At 37.4% G+C, this 24599-nt stretch overlaps 1 protein-coding gene and 1 pseudogene across 3 annotated transcripts in view; one reads left to right on the plus strand and one right to left on the minus strand.

The window, feature by feature from the left end:
• CCDC91 (coiled-coil domain containing 91) overlaps window positions 1–24599 on the minus strand; it is a 247348-nt gene that overhangs the window by 181755 nt on the left and 40994 nt on the right. For both annotated transcript variants that reach the window (XM_084877249.1, XM_084877248.1), the window contains exons 2-3: window positions 15017–15059; window positions 12545–12623 (exon numbers count right to left, since the gene is read on the minus strand). In XM_084877249.1, coding sequence (XP_084733375.1) covers window positions 12545–12623; window positions 15017–15046 — 109 coding nt within the window. In that variant the 5' untranslated portion in view covers window positions 15047–15059. The remainder of the gene's footprint in view (window positions 1–12544; window positions 12624–15016; window positions 15060–24599) is intronic.
• On the plus strand, window positions 15701–21478 carry LOC311619746 (RNA N(6)-adenosine-methyltransferase METTL16-like; annotated as a pseudogene). The gene is made up of 3 exons: window positions 15701–15774; window positions 18491–19461; window positions 21183–21478. The product of its transcript is annotated as an RNA N(6)-adenosine-methyltransferase METTL16-like (transcript).

The raw sequence follows: 24599 nt of genomic DNA on the forward strand, positions 1-24599 counted from the left end.
AGCATTTACATTTTTATGTGCCTGAAAGATATCTGGAGGTTTAAAAAGGAAAATGTAAAACAAGTTACATCAGAGAAAAGGACTAGAAGAAAAAATTTCTTCTCTGTACCATTTATATTTCCCTTTTCTTTCATGTCATTTGTACTACATGTGTTTATGTGTCTGCATGACTGTCAAAAACAAAAAAAAAGTTCATTTTCCAAGGCCAACCAAAGAAATATAATTCAAAAGGATAGAAATTTACATACTGATATAAGAACAATAGGCAATAATTCGTACTGTTACTGAACCAAACAGAACCTAAGATTTTTTTTGTGTGTACTCAGGATTATGATAAAGAGCACTATCGTTACCTTATAGAAAAATAATTTGCTGCCAAGAGTCCAATTTTTTAGTAATATGAGAAAAGCCCTAAAGGTCTATTTTCAAATTATCTTTTAAATGTTTTCTAAAATATCCTAAAAGTCAAAAACCATTGTCTCTTTTAAAAGTTCAGAACCAAAACTGAAAGAATGTACCATATTTTAGCTATTATAAATTGTGCTGCTATGAACAGAGGAGTGCATATGTCTTTTCAGATTGGTGTTTCTGATTTCTTGGGATATATTCATAGAAGTAGGATTACTGAGTCAAATGGGAGTTCCATTTTTAATTTTTTGAGGAATCTCTATACTGTTTTCCACAGTGGCTTCACCAGTCTGCATTCCCACCAGCAGTGCATGAGAGCTCTTTTTTCTCCACATCCTCGCCACCTGTCATTTGTCAATTTGTTGAAGATAGCCATTCTGACAGGTGTGAGATGGTATCTTATTGTCTTTTGATTTGCATCTCTTGGATGATTAGTGACTTTGAGCATGTTTTCACATGTCTTTTGGCCTTCTGTATATCCTCTTTTGCAAAGTGTCTAAAGTTCTTTGCCAATTTTTTTAATTGAATTATTTATCTTCCTTTTGTTAAGATGTATGAGTTCCCTGTAAATTTAGGAGGTTAGGCCCTTATCAGATATAACATTGGCAAGTATGTTCTCCCATGCAGTAGGCTTTCTTGTTGTTTTGTTGATAGTTTCTTTTGCTGTACAGAGCCATTTATTTTGATGTAGTTCCATTTGTTTATTTTCTCCTTAGTTTCCATTGTCCTAGGAGCTGTATAGGTAAAGATATTGCTACCGCATATGTCTGATGTTTTGCTGCCTTTAAATTCTAAAAATTTTTTGTTTTTCCATTGTAAGTTTAAGTCCTTTATCCATTTTGAGTTTATTTTTGTGTGTAGTGTAAGTTGGTGGTCTAGTTTCAACAGACTAAGTGCCCATCAGCAGATGAGTGGATTAAAAAACTGTGGTACATCTACACAGTGGAATACTATGATGATGTAAAAAAGAAAAAACTCTTACTATTTGCAACAGCATTGATGGACATGGAGAGCATTATGCAAAGTGAAATAAGCCAGTTGGAGAAAGATAAATATCACATGATCTCACTCATCTATTGAATTTAATGAACAACATAAACTGATGAACAAAAATAGAGCCAGAGACATAGAAGCATCGAAGGGACTGTCAAACTTCAGAGGAAGGCAGGGTAGAGTTGGAGAAGGGGAGGTAAGAGATCAACCAAAGAACTTACATGCATGCATATAAGCAAAACTAATTGACTCAGACACTATAGGGATGAGGGCATGTGTTGGGGGAGTTAGGGTGGCCAAGGAGGAGTCAATGAGGAAAAAAGGATATGTAATAATACTTTAAAACAATAAATAATTTTTAAAAAGACTGTATCATGAAATACTGCAAAAAAAAAAGTCAGTTTAACAGTAACTGATAATTACAATACTTTAAAAGAACCAAGTTTTTCTTCAGTATTATAGTTCTTTACATTAATATTTGTGTTCTATGTTTATAATTATGCTTTTAAGAGAAAATGTAATATATCAGGTTACTACTGTGACAGTTGGACCACGCAGTTAAAATCAGGTACTACAATTCACCTAGTGATAGCTACTCATGTTACAGACGCTCATTAATGAAGATAGGAAATAACATATATTACTGAGAATCAACATAAAAATCAATACTTACATATACACTAATAACTCACAGCTTTATAGAAGCCATCACCTTAACTTTAAAAAACTGGCTCCAGATAAAATAAAGGTGACTTGTAACCTGGGAGTTAAAACAAAACAAACAAACAGAAAAAAAGAAAAAATAGCAAAAAGAAGCTATCTGTCACAATCTGCCATTCACATAATCGGTGTAAAAATATTACAAAATTATTTCACTACAGTGGAAATCCACTTTATGTCCTTGCAAAATGTCTAATATAGACACAAAATAGATGTGATGGAAAAAATTTAAACGACATTACATATGCTGTCTATTATAATACATTTATATAAATATGCAATGTCACCTTACATTTTTACCTCAAATATAGATTAAAGTAAAATTCAGTTAATGTTTACTATTCCTATTTTTCAGATTAATCTGAGAAAAATCACAAGTTTTTCTCAAACAAAAAAATGTGGACTCAGGTTCTGAACTCTTGTAGATGTGTAACATAGATTTGACTGGAAAAACAGGGTTAGCAAGGAGAGTAATGGGATATTAATAAAATGACCGATTTGTTGTCCTAGGTTTTCCTGGCCAGGAGAATGGAGAATGGAAAAACTGAACCATGAAATCAAAAAGGCATCTGTTTTCCAGGTTTCTCTTTGCCAATGTCTTAAGAAAAATGTTTGAACTTTCCTGTTGGCTTTGTATGCAAATAGCTCCAGATGCAAAGTGAACCACATCTAAGTTATTTGATTCAACATCTGCTGGTCCAATTCCCATTATTCCTTCTAAAGGGTCGGCTTGTGACAGACAGTTTAGTTTGCCTTGTATATAAGCCGTTTTGAATAAGCTAATTTGGATTAAAGTATCTATCTGGACCACTTCTTTTTCCCTTTGATGGTCAATGCATTCTAATGTGGTCTGTGTAGTGCTACAAGTAACTTAGAAACATATTGGAAAGGACAGTATTCAAGGTTTTGCCTCCCACCTCGCTTTCTAGACAATTTATATTTATACAGTTAAAAGTAAAAAGTAAACAGTCATTTGCCTCTAAAACAGCACCACCCACATTGTACACGATGGTAACAGGACAAAACTTTTTGGCCTCATTTTTTTTTTTCATGAAAGATTTAAAGCTAAAGTTATTGATAAAAGTGCTTGCCAACATTAACAATAAATTTTGTGAAGCATCCTGTAATTTATGATGACAATTTTCATATGGCATCACTGAAAATGGAATGAGGTCCACATCACATGGCACTTAGTGTCTGACACACAGATACTTTAAGAACAGGTAATGAATGAATTTATGGATAAATGAACACTCTAAATTTAATTTAAATAAACCCTATGGATTCAGAAACCAGAAAAGAATCAAAAGCATACTGAAACTAAACTAAGAATAATTGTGTAATGCTCCTAGAATCTGAAAGGTCTAGTAAAGATAAACTCCTTCCTTCCAGAGGGTATGGTAGGAAAGAGAACTTGCATTGGAAGGCAAAAGTGGAAAAAAGGGAAGAAATCATAACAGCTATCTACCTATGTATGTCTACATCCTGTATATCTTTGCATTTATATAATATATATACATACACGTGTTGTATCAGCAGATAGACATTCATTTTGAATTTAGTTTCCTAAAAAGGATAGCTTTAAAGTCTTATGAAAATTTATAAGAAAAGATAGCAAATTATTTCAAAATGATGTAAAAAAACAAGAAATTTCTTAGCAAAAAAAATTATTTTTTATAAAAAGTATTAATGGCCCAGTGAGCAATATCCACACAATAGGCTTCCATGGGAGAGGCAGCATGCCTGCTAGAGCTGCTACGCTGCTTCCATAGGCGGCAGGAGGGAGCAGCACCACTTCCATGGGAGGCAGGAGAGAACCATGTGCCTCAGGGGCTCTGATGGGTCATCTCTTTGGTCAGCCTCCCCACCCCCGGGTGGTGCAGGGGCTGGTGTAGGGTGACCATGCAGGGGATTGGAAGAGCTCCCCATGGCCAATTCCTCTTCCTTCTTTAAAGTCTAGGCTCCTGTCAGGCACTCTCTTCAGATTCCCAGGAACATGGCTCCAGCAGCCCAACCCCTCCTTGGCTCCCTGCAGCCCCACCCCACTCTGCTCTCCCAGCCACCCACCTGTCAGGAGGCTGCCATGGCAACCTGCATGGGGCAGCATGGTCCTGGAGCAGAAGGTGGGGGTGTGGAAAGCAGCTCCAGTAAAGTTTAGTAAACCCCAGGTCAGCGTCTGGATTCAGCTGTGGGGCTGCAGAGGCATCTGCCTGGGCAAGACTAAATTGCGCTAGTCCCAGAGTCCCAACCAGAAGCTCTGTAACTCCACCACCCTGTGAAAGACCATGATGTGAAGGTGTCCTGGATAATTTGCATATTCCTCTATTTTAGATAGATGATGACAGATAGATGGATGGATAGATAGATATTGGGTCTAGTAATAATTAATGTCGTTTTCTAATACTTTTTTAAATCGAATTTATTTAAACAATACAACAAAATTTAATCAACCAATATAGTTGCCGTTGTTTTCTACTACTTGTGCCCAACGCTCAGGAAGCATTTTAATCCCTCTGTTGTAAAATTCTTGTGATTTTGATGCAAAAAATTCGGTCAATGCATTTTTGAGGCATTCTTCATTATTAAATTTTTTTCCAAGAAGAAAGTTTTGCAAAGAACAAAACAAATGGTAATTGGAAGGGGCAATATCAGGAGAATATGCAGGTTGAGGGAGAACTTCCCATTCCAACTGGCGCAGTTTTTCAGCAGTGATTCTTGCAGTATGCGGTCGTGCGTTATCGTGGTGAAGAATTACGCCCTTCCGATTAATCAGCGCGGGTTCTTTTTCTCTTAAAGCTTGGGCTAACCTTTCCAATTGGGCACTATACACTGCACTTGTAATGGTTTGGTTAGATGGTAAAAGTTCATAATGAAGAATTCCTTTAAAATTCCACCAAACACACAACATCACTTTTTTCGCATGCAAGTCAGGTTTTGGCGTGGGCTGCGGAGCCTCATTTTTGTCCAACCATTGAGGCCGCCTTTTCAAATTAACATACAGCACCCATTCTTCATCTCCGGTAACCATTTGCTCTAAAAATGGCAAACGGTTTTGACGAGAGAGGAGCGAACTGCAAATTGTGACTCTTTGATTACGGTTGTTGTCGGTCAACTCATGAGGAACCCATTTTCCAAACTTTTGGACTTTGCCAAGTGCACGCAATTGATTGGAAATTGTTTTTTGTGAACAATTTAAAGTTGTCACAAGCTCTTGTTGGGTAATTTGAGGATTTTGCACCAAAAGAGCTTGAAGAGCTTCTTGATCAAAATTGGACACACGGCCTCGACCACTCTTGTCATCTAAGGAAAAATTTCCCTCGCAAAATTTCTCAAACCAACGCTGGCATTTTCTGGCGCTAACTGCATCTTGACCAAGAGCACTACAGATGTTTTTTGCAGCCTCACTTGCTTTTCTTCCTAATTGGAACTCGTAAAGCATGCAGAGCCGAATATGCTCTTCATCCGCCATCTTCTTAGCCCTAGTTTTGCAACAAAAACCAAACCAAACACAAACTTTTTCAAAGCAAAACTTGTTAATTGCACTTCACACGTTCTGTAGATACCACGTGTTTGAAGGTTATATCAATACAAGTCAACGCCAAGCAAGATTTTAAACGAATGTTGAAAAACGACATTAATTATTACTAGACCCGATAGATAGATAGATAGATAGATAGATAGATAGATAGATAGATAGTCCCATGAGGACTCAACTCAAAAACTTACTGATATAAATACTATGCAAAATCTGGAATAATTTTCCTTTAAAAAATGTTTAGAAAAAATAAACAGAAAAAAAGAGGCAAAAGATATAGATACTAATATTATTGCTTTTAAATCACAATACTTTGAATTAAACTTTAGTCTAACCTCTACTGCTCTATACTATTCCTAGGTGGCACCCAGTAGGACCAGGAAAGACAGTAAACACACACATACACAAAAGAAAAAGAAAAAACAACAACCAGGAAAATATAATTATTTCCAGTTCAGTTGTCTAAATTGGGAATGACCATGAAAGATAACTGAGACCCAGAAAAAAATAGCTTCTTAGCTATCTTTGAGTAATTCTAAGCTTTCCAAAATTATTAGGTTTGCCTTTCTCTAACTTGTAACTGAAAGACTACTTGCCCCCAAAGAATTGAATAAAAAATAATTTAAAAAATTACTTTAAAGTAAATTTTTTATTAACAATAAAGAAAAAGCACTGTGCATTATTTATGAACAAGGCACAAAAGTAGGTACTTAGGATTCAAAAAGATTCAAAACATAGTCTTTGCCCTCTAAGGCATGTAGAAATAGTAGACATACTGATAACATGTCAGCTGTGCATTTGTCATAGATGGCCTTTATTATTTTGAAGTGTCATTACTTTATTCTCACTTTACTGAGAGTTTTGTCATAAACGGGTACTGGATTATCAAGTGCTTTTTCTGCATCTATTGATGTGATCATATAACTTTGTTGTTGTTAGTCCTCAGCCTAGGATATTTTTCCCATTGATATTTAGAAAGAGTGAAAGGGAGAGGGAGAGACAGAGAGAAAAACATCACCTGAGAGAGGCACATTTACTAGTTGCCTCCCGCATGTGCCCCGACTAGGGTGAGGAACCAAGCCTGTGTACCCTGGACCACAATGGAATCCATGACCCTTCAATCAGTGGGCCAATGCCATATTAACCAATAAGCAAAACTGGCTAGGGTTGAACATATGATTTTTATCCTTCATTTTTTATGTGGTGCATCACATTAGTTGTTTGAGGATACAGTATCAACCTTGCATCTCAGAAATAAATCTCAGTTGATCACAATGTATAATCTTTTTCACGTGTTGTTGAATTTGGTTTCCTAATATTTTGAGAATTTTTTTATCTATGGTCATTGGGAAGTTGGCTTATAATTTAATTTCTTTGTAGTGTCCTTTTCTAGCTTTGAAATTAGGATAATGCTGGCCTCATAAAATGAACCTGGGAATCTTCCCTCTCTTGAATTTTCTGGAATAGTTTGAGAAGAATCGGTGTTATATCTTCTTTGAATGTTTGGCAAGTTACCTATAAAACCATCCAATGCATGACATTTCTTTGTTGGGAATTTTTGATCACTACTTTGATTTCATTATTTATAATTGGTTTGTTCAGATTTTTGTTTATTCTTGATTCAGTCTTGGAAGATTGCATGTCTAAAAAAAAAAAATGTATCTATTTTTCCCAGATTATCCTATTTGTTGCATATAGTTATTTGCAGTATTTTAAGTTTTTGTATTTCTGTGGTGTCAGTTGTTACTTCTCTTTCTTTCTAATTTATTTATTTGGGCCCTTACTTTTTTCTTAATGAATCTGATGATTAATCAATTATGTTTATCTTTTCAAAGAGCCAGCTATTGGTTTCATTGACCATTTGTATTGTTTTTTAAGACTCTCTTTCATTTATTTCTGCTCTGATTCTTATTATTTTCTTCCTTCTATTCTCTTTGGACTTTGTTCTTTTTCTAGTAGGTGTAAGGAAGATTATTTACTTGATATTTTCCTTATTTCTTGAGGTAGGCCTACATTGCTACAAATTTCCCTCTTAAGACTGCTTTCTCTATATACCACTGATTTAGTATTGTGTTTTCATTTTCAATTCTTTCAAGGTATCTTTTAATTTCTTCATTGTTCTCATGTTAACTCATCACTATTGAGTAGCATGTTATTAAATATCCATGTGTTTGTGTGTTTCTCACTTTTTTCTTGTAATTGATTTCTAGTTTCATACAGACATGGTAAAAAAAAAATGCTTGATATGATTTCAATCCTCTTAAATGTATTAAGACTTATTTTGTGACATAACCTGTAGTGTATCCTGGAAAATGCTCCATTTGTACTTGAAAAGAATGTATATTCTGCTACTTTGGGGTGAAATGCTCTGAAAATATCAATTAAATCCATTTGGTCTGCAGTGTGATTTGAGGCCACTGTTTCCTTGTTGATTTTGTCTGGAAGATCTATCGATTGATGCCAATGTGGTGATAAAGTACCTTACTATGATTATATTACTGTCCATCTCTCCCATTATGTCCATTAATAATTGCTTTATATATTTAGATGCTCCTATTATGGGTGCAGAAATGCTTACAAGGGTTTAATAAAAATATCTTTTTATTTGCAATGATCACATTATCATTATGTAATGTCCTTCATTGTCTCTTATTATAGCCTTTGTATTAAATTCTATTTTGTCTGATAGAAGTATTGCTACACCAGAATTTTTGTGTATAATTAGTGGTATGTATGTATGGTCATTTTGTTTTCCATATTTATGCTCCCTATTTTTCTTCTTCTTAAAAAAGTCCCTTTAACATTTCCTGTAATACTGATTTGGTGGTGATAAATGCCATTAGCATTTATTTACTTACTTATTTTGGTCTGGAAAGCTCTTTATTTCTCCTTCAATTTTAAATGATAGGCTTGCTGGGTAGAGTAATCTTGTTTGTAGGTCCTTGTTTTCATCACTTTGAATATTTTATGCTAATCACTTTTGGCCTGAAATGTCTTTTAAAAAGTTAGCTGAAAGTCTTACTGGAACTCCCTATAGTTAACTATTTTTCTCTTGTTCCTTTTAAGATCCTCACTTTGTCTTTAACCACTGTCATTTTAGTTATGATGTGTCTTGGTGTGGGCCTCTTTGGGTTCATCTTGTTTGGGAATCTGCACTTCCTGGACATGTGTGTTTTTTTCCTTCAACAGGTTAGGGAAGTTTTCAGTCATTATTTATTCAAACAGGTTCTCGATACCTTGCTCTCTCTCTTCCTCTAACACTCCTATTATGCTTGATATTGTCCCAGAGGTCTCTTAAACAATCCTCATTATTTTAAATTCTTTTTTTTTTATTTTTGCTGATTAGGTGCTTTATGCTACCTTATATTTCAATATGCTGATTCAAGCCTCTGCTTCATCTAATCTGTTAATTCCTTCTAGTGTATGCTTCATTTCAAATATTATATTTTTAGTTTCTAACTAGTTCATTTTTATGGCTTCTATGTCCTTTTATGTCGTTGAAGTTCTAAATTCCTTGAGCATTCTTATAACTATTATTTTGAACTCTGTCTCTGGTAGATTGATTGCCTCCATTTAGTTTAGTTCTTTTCTGTAGATTTCTCGTTTTTTTCATTTGGGACATATTTGTCTCCCCATTTTAGCTACTTCTATGTGTTTCTTCTGTATATTAAGTAGACCTCTTATGACTCCTAGTATTGGTAAGGTGACCTTATGTAATATATCCTATAGGGCTCAGTGGTGCAGTTTCCTTGATCATGTAAGCATAATGGTATCAAACTAGAAATCAATTACAAGAAAATGTCCCTTGTGGGGGTTACATGAGCCCACCTATTGTAGTTTAGTCTTGATTATTGTTGTCCTATCTGTGGTGGGGTTGACCCTTATGTTGGCTGACTATGAGGACTGACCTTAAACAACCACAGTGTACAAGCTGCTGTGCAGGGAGGTTACCTCCAAACATAAAATTATCCCTAGCAGGTTCTGATGTCTGCTGAGATCTCCCTTTGGATGTGCCACTTGTGCAACTAATCAGATCATGCTCTAATGAAGTCTCAAGCCAGCTACTTGGTATGTTGATTCTCTGGTCTCTTGGGAAAGACTCCAGTGCAGGTCAATGTCAGATACTGCCTATGACTGGCCCTGGGGCATACCTGTTAGGAGCCACAAACCAATCCATGGTTGTTGGCTGCCTGTTTTGGGCCTGGGTGAGTGTGGGAGAGGACAACATGTATACCAAGGCCAGTGTACACCATTAATGAGCCTTGGACAGGTTAGCAAAAGGCCCAAAGCAACCCAAGATCTGGCTCCATCTGACAGCTGCCTGTATGACTCAGCCATTAACAATCCCATATCAGTACACAATTGGCATGAGGCAGGTTCTAGGTCACAAGCTAGGGGCAAGTATTGTTCACCAGGTTGATACAGATTCAAACTCAGTGAAAGTACTGGGTCTGTGCACACTCAGCAAAAGCCTCAGAGTACACCAAGGCCAACCACCACCCAACTTGGGCCTGCAGACCTTCGTGGCGGAGCGTGGTTTTGGGGAGTCATCATGGTGAGGCCAGTAAAGTTCATCAAGATAAAACAGATTGAGATTTGGCTGTATGTAGGCAGGGCTCTGCACAGAAATAGTGGCATTAGTTGGGGCATGCAGGATAGAAAAATGGTGCTTATCCCAGAGCCACACAACTTGATTTTGTCCTGTGTATTTCTGTAACATCCTGAATCTGCCTGGGCCTCCTTGAGATCCTTCCAAAAATGACTACAGCAAGCCCACCCTGCTCACAGCTAGTTGATTTCTCCACAGGGCACAAGCTTGCCAAGGAAGGGACACAGGGAGTTGGGAGGTTGGAGCCAGCAGATCTACCCAGGCCAATGCCATATGCAGGGGAGTGCTGACCCAGGAATAATGGCATCTGTAGGTGGTGTGGGAGAGAGACTCAGCACAAGGACAATGGTGACTATTTCTTCAGCTCTCTCCTTAAAGTCAGACAACCAATCTCTCTTTTTAAGACTCTAGTCTCCTCTGAGACTGTACCTTCACCAGAGTCCCAGATATGTGCCCACAAAGGTGATTTGTGTACTGGCCCTTTAAGAAGCTGCCTAGGTTCCTAGCACACTCCTGTCTCTCCTTGGCAAACAGAATCCCCATTGATTTTCACGGCCAGATGCTGTGGGATCATCTTCCTGGATCTGGTGATCTGGTTTGGGAAGCCTGGCAGGAAGTGGAGATTCCTCACTATTCAGAGGTGCTCTGCAGCTGAGACATCCCTCCAGGTTCTCAACCACTGCACATGGATGCAGGGCAAACCCTTTTCGTGTCTCTGCCCTTCCTACCAGTCTTGATGTGGCTTCTTCTGTATGCCCTTAGTTATAAGATTTTTGTTCAGCTAGTCTTCAGTTGATTATTCAGGTTAATTGTTCTATAATTTAGCAGTAATCTGAATTTGATGCTTGGAGGAGGTGAGTATAATTTCCACTTACTCTACCATCATCATGGATCCAATAAAATTATATTTTATATATTTTTTATTATTGACTTAAGAGAGAGGAAGGGAGAAGGAAGGATAGATAGAAAAATCGATGATGAGAAAAAATCATTAACTGGCTGTTTCCTGCATGCCCCTGACTGGGGATCAAGCTTATAACCTGCCTATTGTGCCCTGACCAGGAATCAAACCGTGACCTTCTGGTTCTTAGTCAATGCTCAATCACTGAGCCATAATGGCCAGGCTAAAACAGTATTTTAAAAACACGAAGTAGTCCACCCATGTTCATAACAGCATTATTTAAATAATCAAAGGAAGCAAAATGAATGGATAAAAAAAAATGTGTACTATACATATACTGTAATATTATTCAAGCTTAAAAAGAGGAGTAATTCTGACACATGCTACAATACAAATGAACCTTCAGGATATTACCCTAAGTGACCTAAATCAGCCACAAAAAGACAAAAGCTGTATGATTCTATTTATATAAGACATGTAGGACAGTCTTAGTCACAGAGATAAAAAGTAGAATGGTAGCTGCTAGGGACTGAAAGAGAATATAAGTAATTATTGTTTCATGACTACAGTTTCAGTTTTCCAAGAAAAAACATTTCTACAGATTGGTTGAACAACAATGTGAGTATGTTAACAATAGTGAACTGTACACTTAAAATGGTTAATATGATAAATTTTACATTACATGTATTTCACCACAATAAAAAGGAGTCTTTAATTAATGAACTAGACAACTTAAGAAAATTATTTGCACCTTATCTTGCTAAAACTAGGACAAATTAGGAAATGTAAACAGTAATTTAATTTCATTTAATGCTCATGATATTATTTTTTAAATTATATCTCAGGCCACCATTGCAGCAATTCATAATTTGTTATGAAAAATCCTAGATCAAATCTGGGTCATTTCAATTTCAGATCACTGAAAGCCAAGTGCAAAGGTAGTAAGAGGTTTCCAAAGAAAAGGCAAAAATCCTATATAATAAAATTCTAATATGCAAATTGACTGAACGGTGAAAAGACCAATCACAATGATGCACAATGACCACCAGGGGGCAAATGCTTAATGCAGAAGCTGCCCCCTAGTGGTCAGTGCATTCCCACATGGGGAAAGCCACTCAACCAGAAGCCAGGCTCATGGCTGGTGAGCTCAACGGCAATGGCGGGAGCCTCTCCTGCCTCTGCAGCAGCGCTAAGGACCCCTCGAGGAATGTCCAATTGCCAGGGAGTGAGCCTAAGTAGGGAGCCAGACATCCCTCGAGGGGTCTCAGACTGGGAGAGAGTACAGGCCAGGCTGAGGGAATTTCCCCAGTGCACGAATGTCCTGCATCAGGCCTCTAGTGTTAAATAAGAAAAACTCTGAGTTACCGTATACTAATACCTGTAGGAAAAGCAGCCCAAGGAATAGCAGGAGATGTAGTTTGGGTTTCACCGCTTCCCCCATCAAAAACTTCTGCAGCCTAGAAAACAAAGGCAAAATTACTTTAGAATACCTGGAAAATAGAAGTGCTATTTAAGCAATCAAGCTTCCTGGTTCTACAAGCATAGTCTTTCTAATGTACCACTCATTTTCAAATTCTCTTTGAATACTCAATTGCTTTTCAATCTTCATTACTATCAGCCCCCAATACTTGCTACCCCCAATATTCATGTTACATTATCTTTAAGCAAAAATTTTCCTTACTTAATCAAATACCGTATATCTCCTGGCAATCCATTTTTTATTTTATATATTCTTATTTACATTTCCACTTGTGAATGTCATATCTATGTACTTTAAACTAATTTACCACATTTATCCATGTACATAGAAAAACAGATTTTTCTTTAAAAGTCTAGAGACCAAATCTTTTTTCATTAATTAGCACAAGACCTAATTAGAAATCAATCTAAAGAAATAGAATTAATCTATATTTTTTAATAATCTACCAGCTGGACTTTCTCATTCAACATTTAGAGTCCTAAAGCTGGCATTTTAAATTAACAAGCCCTCCTATTAAACAGTTTTAAGATTATGGGACAATTACTAAAATGTTGAGATGTGTGTAAGAGAATAGCGTTTTCTGTCTTAAGTGTTCAGGTCACAGTAAAATTATTATTGAAAAAAGAACCATTATGTCAGTTCAGATTCTTCATTGAGTTCTCAGCTAAAGGGAAGTCAACTAGAAAAATCTACCACAGGAGACACATGATGTAGAACTGCTATTCTCTACAAACTATGAAAAATGACCATGGTTTATATGACCATGGACAAAGACCTCCCATATTTCTACAATAGGATGTGGTAAGAAAGTACTCAAATAACCACAATTAAATTGGAATGGTTGGCTAAAATTGTACCTATATAATTTTGAAAGTAATAGATCCACTGACTATTAACATTGAAGTGTAAATTTTACTATAATGAACATCACCGAATCTATCTGTATCTATTGTAATATAATAAGTGGTCTAAAGGAGGCTGTGCTAAATTTTAACTTTCAAATAACTGACAACTTCTAAAAAATAAACTAATGTTATATTTGAAACATATATTTTCCTCAAAGTAGAATAAATTTTAATAAATATTTAAATGTTTCATTTCAATAACATAAGACTCAATAACCCAACAAAACCCAAAATATTATAAATAACATACAAATGTGCTAAACAAAAAATACTTTTAGATGAAATCAAGACAATAGGTATGTTCATATTCTACATATTTTCATATCGACAGAAGAGAAAATGACCCTCATCTAAAAAAATTCATACCATTCTGCCGAAACTGGTTTGGCTCAGTGGATAGAGCGTCGGCTTGGGGACTGACGGGTCCCGGGTTCGATTCAGGTCAAGGGCATGTACCTTGGTTGCAGGCACATCCCCAGTAGGGAGTGTGCAAGAGGCAGCTGATCGATGACTCTCTCTCATCGATATCTCTAACTTGCTATCTCTCTCCCTTCCTCTCTGTACAAAATCAATAAAATATATTTTAAAAAAATAAATAAAAAAATAAAAAAATTCATACCATTCTTACAAGATATTCAGAACATGAATATAGACTTAATATCTTATATTTCCTGTTAATGTCATTAATTACATTTTCTATTTTTAACAATCTAATTTTACCAAATTCCAAACTAGTTGAAAGTCTTACTTTAAAAAAAAAAAAAAAAATCACAGAGCTCACTTGAAGGTAGTTCCAGGACTTGAGCTCAGGCATCCTGACTCCTAACCCAGAAATTTTTCCTGCAAGACTATACTGGCTCCATAAAAATAAGTGGGTTACAAAGTATTTCAATAAATGAACACTCACTGAAAAGGATTAATAAAAAAGACAGTGCCTCTTCAGCTAATAATTTCCACTTAACAAAATACTAAGTCAAACCTGAGAGAATATTCTAACATAAACATACTAATTAGTTGTATAAGCCACCAAAAGACTATGCAGACAATAGTCCAAATTAACTCATTAGAGGTGTAAACATGCAAATATGTGACATCTTCAAGGTTCATCTCTCATCTCACAAGTATTTCCTAATTGACATGTATCCCAACAAAATCATCTGCTGACAATTTTTAAAACCTCTTTTCTAGTGTTTTTACTAGTAGCACTTAATTACCTTGATTTAAACCATTCCTATGGGCATGACCAAATGTTCAATAATAATAAGTCAGTTTAACTTTTAGAGGGCCTAGATTTTTGTTTGCCTTGATTTCATTTTTTATTCTAAAGATACATTCAAAATGATAAGAAAAGAATCATGAATGCCAATGATAAATAATACATTTTCAAAACAGTAAATACTCCATTATAATCTCACAAAATTAAAACAATTACACAAGCAAAATTAAGGTAAATAATAACACATACCTCAAAACCACCAAAATCATCATCATCCATTCTTCAAGCGCACCTGAAAATAACAGAAAACACTGAAACAAGCCCACACACATACAGTCAATTATGTTAAAACACTCTCTGATTTAAAGGTATATATAGTTTTATTTGTAAATTAAGACTTTTATTTGGTTTTTTAAAAAAAAAAAAACTTCTTTAACTATATATATGTGCATGCATTTTTAATTTGAAAAGATTAGACTTTTTTTTTTTTTTGAAAATTAGTCTTTCTGGCAAAATTAGTAATTTCTGTGACTTTTTTCAGCAACCATGTATTTTGCCATTTTACATTGAGATGCCAGGAGTGGAAAAATATTCTTTTACATTTTAATTTGCTTTCCCCAAATTGGCACTAGGGCTCAATTCAATAATGCTTCCTGCTTTTTGCATCTATTCCTCAGTTGTCTGGCAACATCAGCACAAACTCCAGCTAAGAACAGGACTGTGGTGAATTTTTGGAAATCTGTCCCCCACCACAAAGGTTCTTCCCTTGGTTTCATGGCCGAGGTTGATTTAGATTTTCAAAATTGATCAGCATTTTTGAGCTGTGGCCACAACTTCTGGAGCATTTTGATATGTGTATTTTTAGCTGAAACTGCTTCGCACTTTTGGAAAAATGTGGAGCAAGTTACTAGGCTGATCAAGATAAATCAAGTCATGTATTTATGTGAGACCAGGGAAGAGAAAAACACGAGGGAATATTCAGAATTCCACTCTTCTTTATCCTTAAGGTATGTAAGGGAGATAATCAGTAGGATAATATGTTTTATTTTATCTTAAGTGTATATAAATAAAAACAAAAGGAGAAAACCATGAGTACTTGGACTTTAAAAAAAGAAAAATTATAAGCTGCAAGTGATACTCTGGCCAACAATAACTTGTTTCCTTTCCTAGATTTCAAAAGTAAACATGTCCACATATATGACACACATTTAACACCCTAATTGCTCAATTGATGTTTCCTTTACAGATTTAACACCTTGGAATTAATAATTATTCAGAGTGTGTATACATTTTTGGAACATTCCAGTTTCCTTGAGTCAATAACACAAGATGGACTTATTACAAAAAATATATGTATATAGTCTCCAATTATAAATAAAAAATAGCTAAAGCTAAGTAATAAGTAATAATTCTAAAGGCATTTCCTAAGATATTTTGCTCTGAGTGATAAGGCAGTTGTCTATGTAAACGTGGTTATCTGTATCTATGCTTTGCCTTCTCAATGAAATTAATATTAATGCCTTCAAAAATAAAAGTCAAAAAATAAACAGTAAAAGAATCTCAAGAACTGTTTTGTTTTAATATGCAAAAAAATTGTTTTCAGAGAAAATCAGAAGGTAATGGCACTAACAGAAATATATGTAGACAAAAATACATTATATAAAGAACATTAAATTAACCAAAATTTGATACCAATATTGTCACCATTACCCACATTTTAACAACCTGATGAAAATATTTTTAAAGATGTACTTTTCCAAAATTCAAAACTAAGCAAGTCATCCACATACTGCACTTAAAAAATATAAACCAGACTTTCAAAACTTTTGATGGTGGTTAGTTTGAAATGGAATTCACATTAATTTTGTGTTGCAAGCAAATAGAAATCTGTATGTGATTACATTTTTTCATGAAGAAATTATGAAAGGGGAGTGATATGGATACATAGAATTAACCAAGTCAAACTATAAACACCAAGTTGTCTTTTCCACATGTATCCCACAAGTCTCCGGAGACAATTAAAAAATATTTTTAGCATCTATGAACGCTGGACCCAAATAATATGGTTTCAAAAGAATGGAATTTTTAGAGTAATGCTTCTATGTGTTTTTCTAAGTCATATCCCAATAAATTATTTGTAAGATGCCAGAAATTTTAAAAACAAAAACAAATACCCGTGCCTAACAATCATTTCAGCTTTGTTTGCCTGTGGTAATGAACCAAATACCATCAATTTCCTAAGTACTGTTTTAACTCTACAAAAGAACATATTAGTGACCACTGATGTTTCTGATGTTTCCATACCTCAGCAACTTCTATCTATTAAAATGCAGATGCTACTCTACTTTGTTCTCAAAGTAATATTAATATACTTTAAAAGACAAATGGGTCATGAGTTTCTTAAAAATAGAGTACTAGAAAAACAAACATTATTTTAAAGCAATAACCTTTCTCTGAATAATTTCGTTTCAAACCCTGAAATAGTTTCCTGCAGAACATTCGAAAGATCAGGAGGAAAAAAAATTACAGCACTGATCTGTAAAAATCCATTTTACAAAGTACACACACACAAACTTAGTTTTTAAAAGGAAAATTACTAGTACAGACTTCTTTATGAATTTAGCCTCTCTAATATATTAAAACATTATTTTATCAAAAGTGCATTTATAAACTTTTTGGAATATTTCTAAGCACTTCACATTATATGTCATTACACTACAAATATAATGTAGCAATACCAAATATATCTATCATCTAAATTATAGAATTAGAAACTGGCTATTTAAATGAGCCTGATTAAAAATTGATAAATATGTAGTTTTTTTGTTTTTTTTTTCACTGTCCAGGAAATAAGAGAAGTTATACTTTGTTATGATTAGGTATCTATATTGAAAGATTTCATAATATGCAAGTTTAATAATTCTCATACTTCTTTATATCTGAACTTAATCTCTTTTGTTGCACTGGTATATTAATTCCTTCTTTTACTATTCTCATTATTTAATACATTGCTAATATTTTGCAAGAACAAGATATATACAATACTTAATGTAACAAATTTTTATTGGGCAAATCTGAAGAACACTCAAGGTCCTTAAGGACTTACGGTCAGGTGTGGGGGAAAGGGCAGAATGTACGAAAAGCATGCAAACACAATATGAGATATAAAAGAGCCACAAGAAAGAAGAAAATATGTCAAACGTGGAAGCATAGATTTTCCTAAGGTGATATATCTAATTGGATAATTATTAAATGCCTCAGGTGGGAACATTTGAGATCTATTTCAATAGACCTAATGGCAAATTTTAAATGGCACATTAAGAACATGTAATTTATTTCAAGTCTCTTGCCAAAAGTCTTTTCTTAAAAGATAGCAAAGAATTGTTTTTGATTGTTTGCTTCCTCATAAAGCAGGGTCGAAGAGAATATGAAATGAGAAAACTGAAAATTTGAAAGTAACCACAAGGAAGCTGTATCTTAAACTACCAATGAGAAAATGAAAATCACATCTATATTACAGAATCCACAAAAAGCTCCAGAATGGATGCACTGAAAGGTGGGTAATGGTGAGAATTAAAATAAAAGTTGCAGACAAATCCAAAATTCCCTTTTAGAATCTGCGCAACTAGCAACTTACAGCTCCTCATCTCTGCAAAAGATTAAAGGTGTATTCCCTGGATAGGGTAAAGCTGAGGGTCTCTGGATTGGAAGACACTGAGACAGGTATTTTCTTACAACAGAAGTAGATGATATGTGCTTCAACTATGCAAAGAAAAATGTGGAACAGAATAACTTATCTGATCTTATAAAAGCTGTAAAAATACCACAGAAGATACTTCTGATGGATGCTCTTAATGAAGAATCTGAGATAATCTATGACTTTTGCATGGGCGATCCTCCTTATCAGATGAAAGCTCAGAGAGTAAACTCTCAAAATCCTTGAAGATCTCCACCTAGTATCACAGAGATTATGGCAGGCGGTGAATTAGAGTTTGTTAAAAGGATCATCCATGACAGTTTACAACTTAAAAAAAAAGATTACAGTGGTATAGCTATATGCTGGGAAAGAAATGCAGCCTTGCTCCTCTGAAGGAAGAATTTTGAATTCAAGAGGTTCCTAAAATCACCTACACTGAATTCTGTCAAGGTCGGACAATGAGATGAGCCTTAGCTTGGAGTTTTTATGATAATGTAATAGTAACATCACCACCAAGTAAGCAAAGAAAATTAGAAGGTACCCATCATATTTGTAGTGTTGGAGTCTGTGATAAAAGAATTATCCCTCAAACCATCACCTTTGGGCTCAGAGACAGTGGAAGAAGTAGTTGTGATGAGATGAATTGAAAAAATTCTCACTGATCTAAAGGTCCATCATAAACGAATTCTGTATGGAAAAGTGGAAATTAGCCTTTTCCTAACAGCCATAGAAAACTCCTGGTTTCATTTAAGGGAAAGAAAAGAGAACAAGTGAGATAATTGAGAGAAGTTCCTGGAATTCCTGAGGACATGATCCAAGCCTTGGAAGAGAAAAAAAAATTCACCCACAAAGTGTCTGTCAGTAGACAAGATTTGGCCCAGGGCCCCCGGCAGAGTGTCCTGTGTGGACCTGCTTTACCAGAAGGCTAGTCAGCCACTGTTGAAAGCCATGGCCCAATCCAGGATTCCCTTTCCCAGGTAGAAAACCCAGAGCCTATGTACACTAATAAAAGAGAAACATGCAAATTGAGCATCCCTCTACTACACCCACCAGCCAATCAGGAGTGGGTATGCAAATTAAGCCAACAAAGATGGTGGCAGTCATGGAGCTGGAGCAAGCAGGTGGTTTGGGTTTCCCTGGCGATGGAGGAAGCCAAGCTTTCCACCTGCCCTGGCCTCCACTCAAGGAGGGACTGGGGGACTGGGTTGCTGGGGAGGTGTGGCTAGCCTGAAAATGGCCCTCAGCCCCTTAACCAGGCTGGCCACACCCCCATGGGGTGAGGGTCCCTGCTGGGGAACGTGGTCAGCCTACAAACAGCCATCAGCCCCTCACCCAGGAGGTCAGGTAACCCAGCAGGGACCTCCACACTAAAGGGGGTGTGGCCAGCCTGAAAACAGTCCTCAGCCCCTCACCTAGGCTGGCCAGGCACCCCAGCAGGAACCCTGACCCTGAAGGGGGTATGGCCAGCTTGAAAACAGCCCTCAGCCCTTCACCCAGGCTGGCCACGCCACCCCCTCAGTGGGGATCCTCATCCCATGGGGGCGTGGCCGGCCTGCAAACCACCACAGACCCCCGCCCAGGCTGCCCGATGCCCCCAAGAGAATCAGCCTGATCCAGGACACCCTTCAGGGCAAACCAGCCAGCACCCACCCATGCACCAGGCCTCTATCTATACTGATAAAAGGGTAATATGCAAATTAGACTGGGAAACCTTCTAGATGTTCTTCTGGACAAAGCCATAGTGGAAGGGCCGAGGTAGAGGCGATTAGAGGCCAAGAGGGGAGGGCAGTTGTGAGTGATCAGGCCAGGATGGGACGACAGTTGTGAGTGATCAGACCAGTGGGAGGGTTGGGGGCATTAGGGGTGATCAGGCCAGCAAGGGGGGGGGAGGGGGCAATTAAGGTAAGCAGACCAGCAGGGGGGCCAGTTGGGGGCATCAGGCCATCAGTGGGGGTCAGTTGGGGGTGATCAGAACAGCGGGGGAGGGAGGGCAGTTTGGGGTGAGCAAGCCAGCAGGGGGTCAGTTGGGGGCGAGCAGGCCAGTGGGGAGAGGAGGTGGGGGCAAGCAGGCCAGCAGGGAAGGGGTATTGGGGTGATCAGGCTGGCGGGCAGCATTTGGGGGCGAGCAGGCCAGCAGGCAGGTGAGCGGTTAGGAGCCAGCAGTCCCAGACTGCAAAAGGGATGTCCAACTGCCAGTTTAGGCCCAATCCCTGAGAATCGGCAGTAGTACATCCTTCGACAGGTCCCAAATTGGAAAGGGTGCAGGCTGGGCTGAGAGACACACACCCCAGTGCACAAATTTCGTGCACCAGGCCACTAGTTTATATAATATAATAAAAGCCTAAGTGACTGTTTACAGCGGAATGACCAGAATGACTAGTCACTATGATGCACACTGACCACTAGGGGGCAGACACTCAACAAGGAGCTGCCCCCTGATGGTCAGTACACTCCCACAGCAGGAGTGCTGCTCAGCCAGAAGCTGGCCTCACAGCCTGCAAGTGCAGAGGCAGTGGCGGGAGCCTCTCCTGCCTCAGTGGCAGTGCTAAGGAGCGGTGAGCAGAGCAGTAAGGAGCAGCAAGCAGTAAGGAGCAAGCTTAGGCCCAATCCATCATGGACATCCCCTGAGGGGTCCCGGAACACTAGAGGGTGCAGGCTAGGCTGAGGGGAACCCCTCCCCCCACAGTGCACTATTATTGTGCACTGAGCCTCTAGTAGAAGGTAAAAGGAGGAAAAGGGACACGTGGAGGTTTTGGAAAGTTGTAAAGTCTCTAGCAATGAAGCCCAGGACCAAGAGGCTTCTGAGCAGCTCATCAACCATGTTAGAAAAAGGGAACCCTCTCCAAGGAGTGGCTGGACATTACCTTTTCAAGTGTTTGATAAACATTAAAAAGGAGGCAAATGTTGCCTTGGTTGAAATGCACTGGGCTGAGGATCAGAACAGGGAATTGATGAATCAGCTTTGTACCTACTGGTATATATGTAACCAAATTTTCAGGCTTGTTGCCAATTAACTCCAAACTTCTTGCACAGTTGTAAAAGTTCATAAAGCAACTTGCTTTGGAGTGACCTGTGGGATGGCAAGAGGAATCCTACCATGGGCCTATTGGTAGCATTATGTGGAATTAACTTTAAAAACAGAAAAAAATTAATTCATTTTTAGACTTCCCCTCAAACCCTTTTTTTAACCCTTTGCACTCCGAAACATTCTGGACATTGGCTACCAGCTACTCGACGCTAAAGGCGGAAATGTGCGTTGAATTAACTCAATTCCCCGTAATCACTAATAAACTGCAATGTCCCCTGAGAGGGGACATCCGAGTGATATGCTAGAATTCCGATGTCCCCTGAGAGAGGACAGCGGAGTGCAAAGGGTTAAGTTACAGGGCACTGTAGTATGGTAGTTCAGGAGGAAGAATTGTGGTTATCAGCATCATCAAAAAGCCATCAGAATACTCATAAGGGATTTAATCCTTGAACTGATTACCTTAGCTTTAGACTGCTTCTCTGAGGCCAAAAGGATTATTTTTGGAACCTGGTCTGGGTCAGAACTGTACAAAGCATCATGTTTTCTCATCTCCCAAATGGAGGCAGTCCACCTGGGCAGACAGGCTCTGTACCCTCTTCTAGAGTCACTTTGAAGACTAAAGACTTTCTATGGGTGGGTACATATGAGTGACTGCCCCTGAGTCAGTCCTAAAAAAGAACTAGCCTGATGGTAGGTGATGGAAGTCAGGGAGAGGCAGCTTAGTAATGCCAAAAGCGCCTGGAAACGTCACATTCATGACTCATGTCTGCTTTTATGTCGCTTATTCCAGAAACAGTTAGATAAGCAAAACTCCCAGATATGAGTGACTAAGATCCCACAGAATGGAGATATACCTCTACCTCCAACCTATTGAAAGTACATTTTATAGTAGTTTTACTAGTGTATGACATTCTAAATGGATTTCTGTTTTGTTTTTAATATGAGTATTCTGAATTGGGAAAAAAATAAAGGACTTAGAACAGTATCTGACAAATTCTAAGCATTATACATGTGTGTATATATGTGTGCATGTGTGTGTGCATGTGTGTGTGTGCATTTGCTACTTTAAGATTAGTGCTTCACTCTATGTACGAGCAAACTGTTGGGAGCCATCAGAGTTGAAACAAGCAACTCAGTCTTAAGGAAATAGAATTAAGTTCCTTCTAGCAGAAGTTATGCGGTGCCCTGAGGGTTTGGCCAGAAGACAAGATTAACCTGCCGCTTAGCATCTTTGCAACTTCCCCTTCCTGATCCTCCCCCCTAGATAGCCCAGCCTTGGAATGTTACACCTTGGAATGTTACCCCACCCTGGCAGTTAGCCAATCCTGTGTTGCCAGATACCTTACCACCTTGCCATTCTGTGCCTAAACCAATTATACACTGCCAAAGACCCCTCTGCATAGGCAACCCTGCCCCTCTTTGTTTCTGCTGTATATATACAGCCATTTCAAAGAATAAAGTCGAGGCTTGATCAGAACCTTGTCTTGCCTCCATTCTTTTGCGTTCCTTGTTTGTTTCATTCTCTTAGGTGGTTCCTGCGTGCCCCAGTTGTTGCCCCGCGGGCCGGGACAGCAAACTGCCAATTACAATCAAAGATATGAAAAAGATCTCATATATGAAAAATAAAGACCTAGCCAAAAAAAAAACCGAAAGAAAGAAAGAAAGAAAGAAAAGAAAGAAAGAGAAAATGAAAGAGAAAATGAAAGAAGAAACAAAGATTATATAGGAGAGAAAATATTTTAAAAATAAAAACTATAGCCCTAACTCAGGGCTCAGTTTGGCTCAGTGAGTAGGGCATCAGCCTGCGAACTGAAAAGTCCCAGGTTCAATTCCAGTCAAGGGCATGTACCTTGGTTATGGGCACATCCACAGTAGGAGGTGTGCAGGAGGTAGCTGATCAATGTTTCTCTCTCATCAATGTTTGTAACTCTCTATTCCTCTCCCGTCCTCTCTGTAAAAAAACAATAAAAATATATTTTTAAAAATAAAAATAAATAAAAACTATAATATCTGCAGAGAGTTAACAGAAGATAGTACACCCATGAAATAACAATAGGAAGCCCAAGTATTTTGAGTGTGTGAGGGGGAGAGTATAGAAGGAGTGTACAACAAGACTAAGGCCTTAAAAATAAAAATACACCCATATATTCATAGTAGCACAATTTACAATAGCTAAGATTTGGAAACAGCCTAATTATCCATCAGCAAACGATGGATTAAAAACTGTGGTACATCTACACAATGGAATACTATACTGCTATAAAAAAGAAGGAACTCTTTCCATTTACAATAACATGGATAGACCTGTAGAGCATTATGCTAAGCGAAATAAGCCAATAGGAGAAAGATAAATACCACATGATCTCACTCATTTGTGGAATATAGTGAACAACATAAACCAATGAACATAAATAGATCCAGAGACAGAGAAGCATTGAACTGACTGTCAAACCTCAGAGGGAAGGCAGCAGGGTGGGGGGAAGAAAAATAGGGGGATAGGGCAGTAAGAGATCAACCAAAGAACTTGTATGCATGCATATAAATAAGCATTACCAATGGACACAGTCACTAGGAGGAGTGAAGGCATGTGCTGCGGGGTGGGTGTGGCCGGAGAGAAGTCAATGGAGGGGGGAAAAATAATGTTGTGATAGCTATGTACAGGCCAGGGGGGTACTTGAAATATTGGGGTTCTATTCTATAAACTAACCACTATGTTGTGCACCTGAAGCTAAAACAGAATAATAATGAATGTGAACTATAATGGGGGAGAAAAGGTGGAAAATTGTATGTTACATGTTTTTCATTATCATAATAATAATTTTTTTAAAAAGAAATTAAACTATTTCCACAAAGAAGTGTGTTGTGATGCCTATCTAAGTTTTGGGCTTTGAGGAGTGCTTAATAAATGCTTGAGTGGATATATTTGCGACTTTGACAAAGGAGTCAGATCATTAAAGTACCAAAAAAAAAAAGAAAAATGATAACCACAGAAATGAAAAACTGCAGGGTGAAAAATAAAATTGAAGAAACTTCATTTAAGAAGAAATATAAAAGAAAAAAATAGAAAATCAGAGTGTACAAGTTCCAGTCCAGAATATGCAATATCT

Source organism: Pipistrellus hanaki, assembly GCF_964339955.1.
Source record: "Pipistrellus hanaki genome assembly, chromosome: 3".
NCBI classification, from domain to species: domain Eukaryota; kingdom Metazoa; phylum Chordata; class Mammalia; order Chiroptera; family Vespertilionidae; genus Pipistrellus; species Pipistrellus hanaki.